This window comes from Penicillium oxalicum, chromosome I, assembly GCF_001723175.1.
Source record: "Penicillium oxalicum strain HP7-1 chromosome I, whole genome shotgun sequence".
In the NCBI taxonomy this organism is placed as follows: Eukaryota; Fungi; Ascomycota; class Eurotiomycetes; order Eurotiales; family Aspergillaceae; genus Penicillium; species Penicillium oxalicum.
In genome coordinates this window covers 4,218,821-4,231,100 of record NC_064650.1, presented here as the reverse complement: position 1 = coordinate 4,231,100, position 12,280 = coordinate 4,218,821, and the positions used below count along the sequence as shown (strand labels likewise).

The 12,280-nt window shown below is 49.8% G+C and overlaps 2 protein-coding genes across 2 annotated transcripts; both read right to left on the bottom strand.

Moving 5' to 3' along the window:
* Window positions 1-4,332: 4,332 nt before the first annotated feature.
* Window positions 4,333-5,421, bottom strand: POX_a01384 (uncharacterized protein; the record flags this gene model as incomplete). Its single annotated transcript, XM_050110312.1, has 1 exon — window positions 4,333-5,421. One exon carries the CDS (start codon window positions 5,419-5,421, stop codon window positions 4,333-4,335), a length of 1,089 nt encoding a protein of 362 aa, XP_049974080.1.
* A 4,476-nt stretch (window positions 5,422-9,897) lies between these two features.
* Window positions 9,898-11,519, bottom strand: POX_a01383 (uncharacterized protein; the record flags this gene model as incomplete). The annotated part of the gene is made up of 3 exons (XM_050110311.1): window positions 9,898-9,981; window positions 10,059-10,702; window positions 10,865-11,519. 3 exons carry the CDS (start codon window positions 11,517-11,519, stop codon window positions 9,898-9,900), a joined length of 1,383 nt encoding a protein of 460 aa, XP_049974079.1.
* Window positions 11,520-12,280: the final 761 nt, after the last annotated feature.

Here is a 12,280-nt window from a genome sequence, read left to right as displayed (position 1 = left end):
TTCTCCAGAAGAACATGGGGACCACCACGCCCCCCTTGGGCAAGTATGTCATGGGTTCACCGCCTGCCTTCTTCCAGGCATCCACCAAAAAGAAAAAGAAAAGCACCATCGTGGCGAGAAACCCATCGTGCACCATCTGGATTTGATTTAGACAAAAAAGTTTCCAAAACAGTTCCTTGACGGTTTGATGTTTACTCATTTCATGCACCTGAATGTGGACATGTCTCATGCCTGGAACAGATAACCAATTTCCTGTCTGTTGTAGGGGGGGGGGGAGGAAGCTCCCAGTCTAGCTTTCATGGCCCTGCTCCACCCTACAGTGCTGCCTTTTCACTCTCCTCTATCCATAAGGCTGCCCGTGTACTATATGGTCCCGGATGCCAGTCGTGCCGTACTTCGTACCAGTTGTAGACGCCGAGAGTCCAGACTCTGGCCCCGAACTATGGAGCCTTTCAGATGGAACGGAAGAATCTCCACCGTCCGCCTGAGCTCGAACGCCCACCCGACGCACGGCGCAGTTGCTAACCGGAATGGAGCTACCCGACCTGCAGCCCTTCTGCAGCTTCTGCACCCACTGCATCCTATCAACGCAGTCCAATGTCTCTCGAGGGCTTGACAGATTACTGAGAACAGGCTCCAATGCACCCAGACCCAACAGAGCCTTTCATCGTGACTGAATTAGCTCATGATCACCCTCCTACTACTATACTAGACCAGTGCTTAGTTTTGAGTGCAGACCACGTTGCTGGCATGAAGCTAGATCCTCTCATTTCTGATTTCTGATTTCTAATGTCAGTATTCCTCATGGATTTTTTTTTCCCGCAAGTTCCCATCCCTGCCCAGTGGAACTCTCAATCATGCCCAACCTTCCACCTCTCCCCTTCTTCCTCCTCCTCCCTCTGGGCACCCCCGAGTCAAGCTGACGTCAATCAGATGAAAGGGAACATCCCCCCCCCCCCCCCATGACATGGCACCAGTCCTTGCTCTCACTACACTTGTCCCATCTTCCTCTGCTGCGCTCGGCTGTTTACTTCTACCCCTCTCAAGAATTCAACAATTGGTTTATCTGTATCATCCACACTCAGAGGAGGCATTGCAAGAAATTGGTCACGCCACACATGTAATTGGGCCCATCAGGCATGATGAATCCATTCATGCGATAACTCGAATTTTCTTAGTATGACTCGAGTTTTGTCTAGTGGAAGAGAACGTAGAAAAAAAAAAGAAAGAAAGAAAGACAAAAACTCACGTGCGAACAGCCTTTCTCGCACGACAGAGGGTAACCGGTTTTCTTTTTAGGTTTTTTGAGTTGTTGTTGTTTTTTCTTGATTTTTTCCCCTCATTTGTTTCCCCCCTGGCTGTGTTTCATACTGGCCAACAGTTCAGCGGAGGAGAGGACCAACACGTGAAACCAACTCCAACCTCCTCTCATCCATTGGAACTTTTCCATCATGGCAACCATCTCCATTCAGTAGGCGCTAGTTAGAAAATAATAAAGGGGGAAAAAACAACTTATGAACACAGACTTAAAGTAGTTTGGTTTCCTCCCCAAGTGCCGTGCGCCTCTTTTCGAGAATCGTTGGTTCATCGACGAAGGGGGTTAGTAATCCCCCCCGTCACAGGCTCACGCACAGCCACTGACGAAGCCCAGGTGGAGAGTGGCACGGCTCTTTTTTTGTGGTTTCCCAAATCTGGAGATGAGAAATCCCCAGTTCGACCCAGATTAGAGGAGGAGTTCACCCGATCGATGGAGTTGATCTCGGAGCGGACTCGTCTAGCTGGGTAGACGAGTGACATGACTCACTCATCAACTACCTAGTAAATACGGAATAATGAACGTGGTGGGGAGGGATATGGATGTGCGGTCCAGTTTGTCCGTCCCCAATGATGATTTGTCTTGGAATTTCATGCGGTTGAGCCACAGGTGCTCGTGTCCATGGCTCTTTCGGAGGCTGTGCATTTCATCGATCTACAGCGGTGGCGGTGACGATTTCATGTGCGATCATATGCCGGATTTGTCGAGTGGACAGTTCTCTCCGTCTGGTGCGATCAAAGCCGGGAGAGATCCAGCATCCAGTCCGGATACTGTTGTTGCTGCTTGATCTCCCCGGGTATGAATCACTTGTGCGTGCACAATGACGGAACATTGAACGTGCAATGTTTCTCGTCGGGGTGTGGACAGGATCATGCTGGACTTGGATGGATCGGGGTAAATTGCCCAGACGGAAAATACATTCTGATTTGTTTTGAAAGGGAGACTTCAATCTCAGCGGGTTGAGAGTGAGACGGCCCTTCTCTGAATCTACTTTGCTTTGGAAATAACTCGAACAACAATGATGAGTAGTAACCCAAGTGTACTCTATAGTGACGGTGCTCTGTCAGGAAAGAACATTCATGACCCCCCCCCCCCCCCCAACAGACCGATGATTCACCTGCTTGACTCCTTTACAGGACTCGAATCCCCTGGGTTAAACGCATCGTCACCACCCTATAAATGGACCATAAGGACAATTACCTCCTCCTTTGAAACCAACACCATTCACCACTTCCAGATGAGGATAACACTACCCAACATCCATTCGTATCTGGAAAGAGCCAGATATATAACTCTAACCCAGCCATGATATTTTCCGTCCACCTCCTCGGCGCCATGGGAAAATACCCACTTGATCAATTGTCAGAGATCCTACTACCTACCTACCTACCTAACAACCCCGCTACAGTCAATACTCTATCAAGGCACCCAGCCGTCCTGTCGGGCCCCCACCAAAACTTGAAATTCCTACATAAAAACCCCCAAGCATATATGTAGTTAGGTGACGATGCCCAGGTAATCAATCTCCTGGCACATTTTGCAAGAGTCGGGTACTGTCTCTAACTCGAGACAAAATCACCTAATACCATCTATCCCACGGCTTGACCTTGATGATTGCACAAATCACATACTAAGAAGCAATACAAACAAATAGAGTAATCCAGAAAGGTATAAAGCAATTATATTTCCAACATCCGCTCGCCTAGATTCAACAATGAAGCCCGACCGATATCTCCAATCCAATACTTTTGAACCTGCGCGCGAGGAAAGAAAAATATATATATAAAATGGGATCTAGGTTCCTATGCGAGTAAATACTTGAAACGTTATGCAGGAGCCCTGGTCAATACCAACCCCGAATGTAAGTATGCCTACACGGCCGGAAGAGCCGCCGAGACCTCTATTAAATCCAGACATCAGGTAGGTACACGTACCCCCCACATCAATACTACTACCTACATCATTGATGGATCTGGATCGGGTAGTGTTTTATTCTCAGTACTCGAAAAAGGTACCTCTGTCCATGACACATGCTACCTGTGGTAGTCAGTAGACGACAACCGAGACTGGACGAGCTGCCTGCCCGTAAATGTGACGAAACACTTCGTGCCAAGCTTCAAACCTGTTCCCCGGACAAAGTGAGTTGTGGCGTTATCACTGCTGTCCGATTTAACATGTATGAGTTTATTTGAGGTCTTTTACAGACCGGTTTCTTAGGATCTTGCGTTGCGAATTGATTTGTTTGTATTATTTGTCTCGGTGTCGATAGTCTGAAATCGATACATCTTTACAGATTGACTTGTGAAGCGCGGAGAGTACACTTGTAGACAATTCAAGTTCTACGCCGTAGAGATTTGAGTTAACTGAAGTGCTTGTTTTTTTCCCCCAGGGTTTATCCATGTACCTATCGGGTTATCGTGGGTGAGCTATCAAGAGGATCTACTTTCGTATTACTTTCAATGAGGTTCGTGAAAAGTAAAGTGGAGGTCTAACGTGACCTGACCTGAACTTGGAGATGCATTGATTTATTTTTTGGGGGCTGCCCTATAACTAGTGGTATAGTCATATTCCCTGACGGGATGATTCATATATCTTGCAAGGATCAATGATGCGTCTGCACTTCAGATGAAGGTGTTCGTTATCTAGACCTCACCCGCATCGCAGTCTCTCTCCGTAGATTGGAGTCTTGGATAGGACGAGCGTGACGACAGGAGTTGAATCCATATCTAATTCGATCACGGGACATTTTAACGGGAGGGGGGCTTGATTGACTCCGTTACAGATGAATATCTAAACAATAGAGCAGGTTGTCACATTGATCCTTTTGACACCGATCATGAGAGAGATGAGCGGAGAAAGGAGACTTGGTGAAATAAATGGATAATCCCTCAAAAAGAAAAGAGGAAAAAAGATAAAAAAAATCTTTCTGGATTATCTTCTATATCGTTGATCTTGAGATGGATAGGTATGAACAATATCCGGGACAAAGTACCGTGTTTTTCTATACACTGTTTTCATCAAAGAGACCGCTGCACAACTTCATTGCTCGTACTGACTCGAGTCGAAGCCTCCGATGTACCAGCATCGTGTGAAGACTCCTTCGAGGGAGTGTACCCCCGTGAATCATATGGAGAATCCGGTTTACCACAGAACTCGGTCTGACTATCACCGTCTGCCGGCCGTGGTGAGATTTCATTTTGATGGTGGTGGAGATGAGACGGTGGAGAAGAGAGAGGATGAGGAGGAGGGACTGGACCAGGATTTGGAGGAGGATGTTGATGATATGAGAGATCCACAAAGTCCGAAAGATCAGTTGGCGCCGAATTGGTACTGTGGCTCATTTCGGTGAAATGGACGAGTTTGCCAAGAATGGCGTACTCGAGTTTCAGCTTGACGCTGTAGGACATGGCTTTCAAAGTGACGTGAACGTCAAAGTACCCCGAATATTGGACCCCGATGATGGCCGCGTCCATGAAAATCATGGCCAGGTTGACGATGAGGAGCTGCAGGAGAGTGCCTCGGTAGTGACCGCGAGGCCGTAGATTGAGGAGACGGACCGCCTCGTAGGAATAGATGGTGGAGAGGACAATCTCCTGCAGCGAGAACGCGATGAGTTGGATGCGTTCAAAGATGCTAAATGCCGGAACGAAGAGGTCCGGTTTATCGGAATGAGCTCCTAGCTCGAGAACGGAGGCGGGAATGTGGAAAAGGATGGCATCGATGATGATCATGGCGAGACAAGCGCGGAGGACCTGGCGACTGTGCACCACCAGATGCAGGCGGGACCAGAGGACGAGGGACTGGCCGGTGACCATGCCCACCCAGGCGATGAGCTCCATCGCCACGGAGAATTCATTGGGGAAGATTTTGAAGATGATGAGCAGATATCCCAGCCCATACGGGATGATGCTGAAGGACGCCACGAGCAGGGACCAAAAATAGCATCCGCCATAGCGTTTGAAGGTCGAGAAACAAAGCACGATCAGTTCGAGGGCATTGTACCAGGCGATACCGATCAGACATGCGAGCACCGTCCGCTCCGCAAAGGCGTTAATTACCCGCTCCGTATAGCTGGAGTTGCCGATAGTGGCATCGTTGCCACCCATCGGGACATGCTCTTTTTCGGTTGAGTTGGCGAGCCAGAAAAGGTGTGATGATAAATAGCCCGGGGCCGTCACACGAGGCGCAAGGGAGATTTGGCGTTAAGGGGCTCGCGCTCACATCAATTCAGCGCTAATGGACAGAGGATCAAGCGGGGGGAGAGAGAGAGAGAGAGAGAGAGAGAGAGAGAGAGAGAGAGAGAGAGGGAGCGAGGAAACTGGAACAACTAAAGAACAAAAACAAAAGCAACCGATCAAGACGGTCACGGCCGCAGCAATAATCTTGCTGTATAGGAGGGATGCCGAGAAAGATCGGATTTACGCAAGGGGTCTGGCTGCACGGACGGCACTGATAGAGAGCGCTTTCGACGGATGTACCATAGATGAGGAGGCTGGAGCGGTTCTTCAGGGGATTTCGAGACATCCAGAGGGGGAGCGTGCAAGATGTACAGACCAAAAGGTGACGAGGAGAGAGAGAGAGTGAGAGAGGGGGAAAAGGGAGGTGGAGAGGTAGAAGATGCAGCTGAGGAAGCAGCTGAAGAAGAACCAGTGCCAATACAGGCGGCAGCAGACGATCAGGCGTGCTTAAGTTCCGACCCTACAGGAGGTGGCGGAGATAAGCCAGGGTCCATTCGTCGACGACCTCGTGCATCATTGGGTCGACCACGATGGGCAGTGGAGATGACGCACGGCGACGACCCAGAAAAAAGCTTGCAGCGCTCTCGTCGCGTGCGTCGACTTCCGAAGGTCCAGTACATCGAGTATGCTGTGTACATCATATTTTGGTGCATAGAAATACTACGAGAGGATTGTGGATCCAGAGCATTTGACTCACTGTGCTGCTGTGAGTTCGTGGTGAGAATCCACGACCAGGATGAGTAGTCAGTGGCATGTACTCGCAGTATGTACAATTGGCCATGCGGTACCTGTTGGTACTTGGGTCCTCTTGGTCAGCTTGGAGGAACTTCGGACGGAGAAGACTCCCAGTGGGTTGGGCCAAGCAAAAAGCCTATTGCCCGTTCCGAGAATCGCCTCCACTTCCGAGAAATGTCCAATCCACGGGACTGGGCTCTTTGGGGAGGCACACACGGAAACTCATCCAGAATGAAGGCTGGTGCACTATTTGAGTATGTACTACTTGGAGTTCACAGTCATAGGAGCCTCTTAAAGGTCATGTGCATTATTATTATTGTTATTCTTATTTTTGAAATTGTTTTTTTTTTTTTGAATTGTGTTGCGCGAAGAAAGGAAGGCAATTCACAAGGCAACCGGTAGCCGAGATTTCCGTACTCTGTATGACGGTTGTCGATCAATAGGATTGTCGTTGACGCGGCACGCTAAGACCGTCATGAATGCGACGATGGCTGAGTGGCTGAACGGGGTGTCGCTGATAAGCCCCCCCCCCCCGACCCCGGGTCCATTCAAATTCTCGTCCCAATCACATCACCTGTTTGAATGGAAGCTTCAACGGATAACATAGGGCCCAAAGATTCCACTATTCTTGACTAGTACTGGACGACTAATGAAGTCAGTAATCGTTATTACCTAGTACTGAGGGGGAATACTACCACTGAATAGCTGAAGGTCCGACAACCTTAATAGCCCGGGGTTAGTAAGCTTTTGCAAACTCTTCACCCAATGAAAAGCAATGTTTCCCCCCCCACCACTCACGTTCCATGTGATGAATGTGCCCGTTGATTGGTTGTGCTCGCAATAGACTTTGGAGACTTGGGGAAAATCGAACTTTGTTACCGCGCTGGACCTCTTTGCTCGACCGTCCAACGAGGTTCCGATTATAATTACCGTACTTTTCAATCTCCAACTGACCATGAACCAATATGCTTGAAACCATCTCCCTGCGGACCATCTGATCCATTCCCATGGAACAACGACTTGATTAGAAGCAAGCCAATGCTTCCAGAACCATTCCACTCCGAAACCACTCAAGTGTGCACCGCACACCTGCACATCTTTGCCCAAAGAAACCTCAAAAAAGAAACTCCCCTCCCTGACCCTCGCAAAATCCTTTCAGGTCCTGACAAGTCCAAATCCGGTCACGTCCGAACTCAATCCGATCCCACCAAGGATTCCCCGTCTCCCATGCGAGCTGGGCATCTGAACCGGGAAGGCTCCGCGTGACAGGGCTGCGACACTGCAGGCCGTGATGCTAGTAAGACACTCGATCTCGCCTGATTCGTGCAGATTGCCCGATCTCGGCGCCGCCGCTTGATCCCTCCATGCTCTACATATATTCATAGATCTTCACGGACCTCTAGACGATCTAGGATGTACACATGTTGCGTCGGAGTTTTCATCTTCCTCACATAGAACGAGGTATAGTACTGAGGTACCTAGATCGTCATGCAGAACACGACTTGTCCACGTGATACGCTGTTCCATGGACAGTATTTGATCGGATCTTATCAAACGAATAGGGCCGGTAGATGTGCTCAAAATTAAGACCAATATGGACCGTTTCCAGACTCACTATCTACTGAATAGCGTACGGGCAATATTATGGAGCGGGCTACATCCATAGGCTACCATCTCAGACTCGTGGACCTTGACCTGAGGACAGTCAAAGAGGGAAATCAATAGCGCGAAAATAAGCCTTTCAACATGTATCCAGCCATTTTCACCCATGCTAGTCCCAATCTACCTACCGCATGCAAGACCAACCTACCTACCTAGGCAGGCAGATAATGTAGGTAGTAAAGAGGGGTAAGTGCCCCCTAATCACACTATGCAGCTCGAGGCATTAAAGGAAAGCAGAAACAACCCCCCCCACAAAGAGCGACCTCGCCGGTCGGCAGAAAGTGTAGGACAGCGCGGTCGTAGCAGGCCCTTTTTTTGACTCGATGAGCCTGGAATGAATCAAGAGGACCGAAGATGAGAGAAAGAGAGAAGATGGAGAACAAGATACATTGGTCCAGCTGATTAAAACAAAGATGTATTCGGGATGAATGGTCCGCAAGCGAATGGATAAAAATACAAACACCGAAAAAAAAACATAGAATGAATGACCATCCAGGTCTGGAACGTTCTTCCCTTCAGCCGTCCTTGTACTTATACACGTCCCCCCTTCTACCAGACTTGCATTTTACATGCACCCGCCGAATCCCCTGAACTACAGTAAGTATATAATTGAATGGATCGTTCCGCCGAATTCCACATCAGTCATGCGATTCTCGGTATACCCAACTCATCTTGGCGGCACCTCTGGCCTAATTAGTATATACCATCTCCAGGTCTGTTTCCCCCAAAAGGACAAGGAACGTCTGTAACTGTTTGAATCGTCTCCTACATTAGGTACTTGGAAAGGTATCCAGCAACGAATGGGGAATTCGCCAGCGCAATAAGGTTTACTGCGCCAGCCCTATAACATTTAGTTACAGTTTGTCACTCGGAAAAAAGGAAAGGGGAAAAGAAAACACAGGGTAGATATCAGACTAGACCTGGTACCTCCTCCTATCCTGCAGCTTCCTACAGTACATACTACCTACATGATGGATACGGGGGAAAAAGAAATGGGTGAATGTAAGATGTCAACTTATACGGACGTGTCCGGTCGATCGATGGAAAGATGGAAGATTCGAGTCTCTACGTAGTATTCGTCACGCCCAGTCGATGCATGGGAGCCGCTTGCTCATACAGACTGTACTGGAATGGATGGATGCCGTACTAAACCATAGGGTTCGTTCGTCGGTGGGAAATGGGAGACGGATTGTCCAGATCGGTTGGAGTGGTCTTGGTTCCAATTTATTCAAAAGCAAATTGACATATGATCTTATTGCACTTTCATGTCTTCAACTTGATCAAATTCATGCCCAGCGCTGGATGACACCAAAGAGACCTCCGCACGCATTCGGACATTCTCACGGGGAGCGATGGAAATGAAAAACACAGAGAGACAAGATCAAATACGTGCTCCATGCAACTACGAGGCACCGTAGGTGCAACCGTGTTGCGAAAAACCCGAAAAATATTCATAAAAAAAAAAAACTTAGTCCATTCGAGAAAAGCCCTGGGTAGATAGTGGAAAAAGATAAAGCTACAAGGTAAAACTAGTAGAACAACCACCATTCCCCCAGCAGAACCCGCCTGAAACGCCGTCCCATAGATGAAAGCCGGGTATATCCAGCACCGTAATGCATGTACTGAGAAGTAGAAGAAGAAGATAAATGTCAAAAGAAAAAAAGGGGGGGCTAGGGGGAAAAGGGAAAGGGGGTAGGGGGGAGAAAAAGCACAAATGGTCCAAGGGATCAAGACGTGCCTGGGCCTACCGCCAAACTTGAGGGCGATCGTAAACAGAAAATCTCCCTTTTTGATGTGAGCCATCATCTCGTTCACGATTTGTGGTACAAGGGGGCCTAATACCTCAACGTCCAGGGCAGAAAGAAATTCGCTTTCTTCTTCTACTTCTTTTTTTTCTGGTTTCGATTGTCAAGGTCCCATGATGCCCTTGCGCAACATTTGCTCGGATCATCTGGCCCCAATGCCAAACATACCGACTCCGTAGCTGCCACTGCGCTCGGACATGGGGGTGGAAACCTTGGAAACGTGATCCTAATTTGAAGACACATAAATGATCGTGAACTCCAAAGGCAATGGATCACCAATGCAACAAGATGAGCGAGACCAACCTTCTTTCGTTTCTTCTTACCGATTCCTTCCCCATTGGAGTAGAAACCGGTGTCATCGTCATCATCAGCGTAGCCTTCGCCATAGCCAACGAAGCTGTTATCGTCGTAATTTCTCTTGCGTCCTCGGCTAGGCCGTGCTCGATCGCCCAGATCGGTAGCGCCCGCGCCACTGGGCATCATCGGTGGACCACCAGGTCGGCCAATGGGGGTAGGCGTGGCTTTCTTGCCCAACTCCCCGGGCCCCGGGGCCTTGATGGGTTTCTCCAGGCCCAGCACATCTTCCCAGAAATCATTGTTGGGAGCCACACCTGGTTGGAGTTGCATCGCCTTCGTCTGGAGACCAAGCAACGCGGAATCCATATCAGCCGTCTTTATCTGCTTGCCAAAGACCTTTTGATTCTGCCATTCCTCTTCAGGCCACAATGTGAGATATCGCAAGCTGCCTTCCTTGCTTGGATCCGTCTTGATTGGCTTGTTCTTGCCCGCGAGGCCCATAGGCTTAAGTTTACCCTCATATGACTTCCGCAGCCGGTTGATCTTTTCGCCGGTGACGGGGTGAATCCGTGCGACGGATTGCGCAATTGAGCCTAGTCCGTAGAGAGAGATCAGATCCCAAGAGGGATCCGGACCCGTTGGAGGAGGCGCTGTTGAGCAATCAAGACCACTTGTGTTAACGGAATTCATATACCCCAAGAATGGAAAAGCAAAAGGGGGGAAGGGGGGGGGGGGGGGGGGGAAGAGGAGCAAGCGCATGCAGGTTGTGAACACAGCCGCAAGAACTCAAATCTCTGTGGGGGATATCTTACAGCTCTTGCACAGGTGATAGGCGGAGTGGAAATTCTTCTGGAGCGAGTCTAAACCGAGATCCCGGGCGTCATCGCGCGACACTGGCTCCGTGTCGACATCCATGGCGTCAGGATCCGATTTCCCTTCAGCGGCGACACCGTGCAAACCAGTTGCAGCAAATGAGGTCGACGCGGGTGGGCGGGCATGGTCCAACCGCGTATGATCCGCCGTCTGGAGTTGAGCGCCATTATCCATGGTGGACAGGATCGCCTGAGTGCCGGTTTGAGGCGCCTTCAAGTCTGTCCCCTCGGAGGAGTTCGCATGTGCTTGATGACCACTGACACTGCTAGCCGGCGTGGGGAAAGAGTTCGTAGCGCTCAGGGTAGGTGGCTGCGAGGCCTGTGTTGACAAGGGAGCAGAGGAGGGAGGGGAAGAGGTGTGCGCAGAATTGTGGTGGATCGTCGCCTGATTCGATGGTGCTTGGGAGGATGTAAAGTTGGAACCATTGTTCGAATCGCTGACCGACATCAACGGAGGCGATGTCGGAGTTTGCGGAGTGGGATCCAAGAAGGGAGGTAGGTGTTTGCTCTCTGGAGGAGCAGATGATCCCGCGGCAGGTGAAGGAGGTGAGAGCGGACCGGCAGGAAAGGTGATAGCAGGGGTCCGATCAGACATGAGATAGTTCTCACACCAAAAGAAAACGCAGCCGCTCAACTCTCGCTACGTGCAGCACCGCAGGAGATCCTTTCTCGCTGGTCACTTCGGGGTCCAGAGATTGTGAGGTCGTCGACACGAGGACTGGGCGTCTGAAGAGGGGAATCCCGGGTCGAGTCTGCGACGGTCGCTCTCGCGCGGGCGAGCAGGTGATATCACGGCTGGCCTAATTCATACGGAGTTGAGAATGCCCAAGTTGAATATTCCGAGAGCGGATTGGGGTCGACGGTCAGTAGAACGTGAGTGGTAGAGAATGCAGAGGGGCCGGGCAGAATCGTTGCAGACGTCGGCTGACGATGGCGTGAAGATGAGGCGAACTGGAGCCCGAGTCACGTGATGTATGTCTCGGCGTGGAGTCGCTGTTTCGGCGGTTTAATCCGTCTCGGCAAAGAGCGTGCAGGAAGACAGAACCATTGAGAGGGACCAACACAGGAGGGAAAGGTAAATTGTTTTTTCTGTCGGCATGGTTTGGTCGTCCAGAATGACTCTCCAAGCGAGCCCTTCCATACGTGTTCACTGAGCCATCCAGGACTATGTAAGAGACCATAGTGATTGCTCCTTGATGGCAGGGAGCACTGACAAAACGAGGCACCGAGCTACAGGATCACCTTGGCAAATCATGACTCAATTGGAGCTTCTCAGAAGATCGATGGTTGAAATTTATTGACCAAGGTGTCTTCAGAATACTGTGTGATTCAGGAAACTTTTTTGAGGAGGCTACT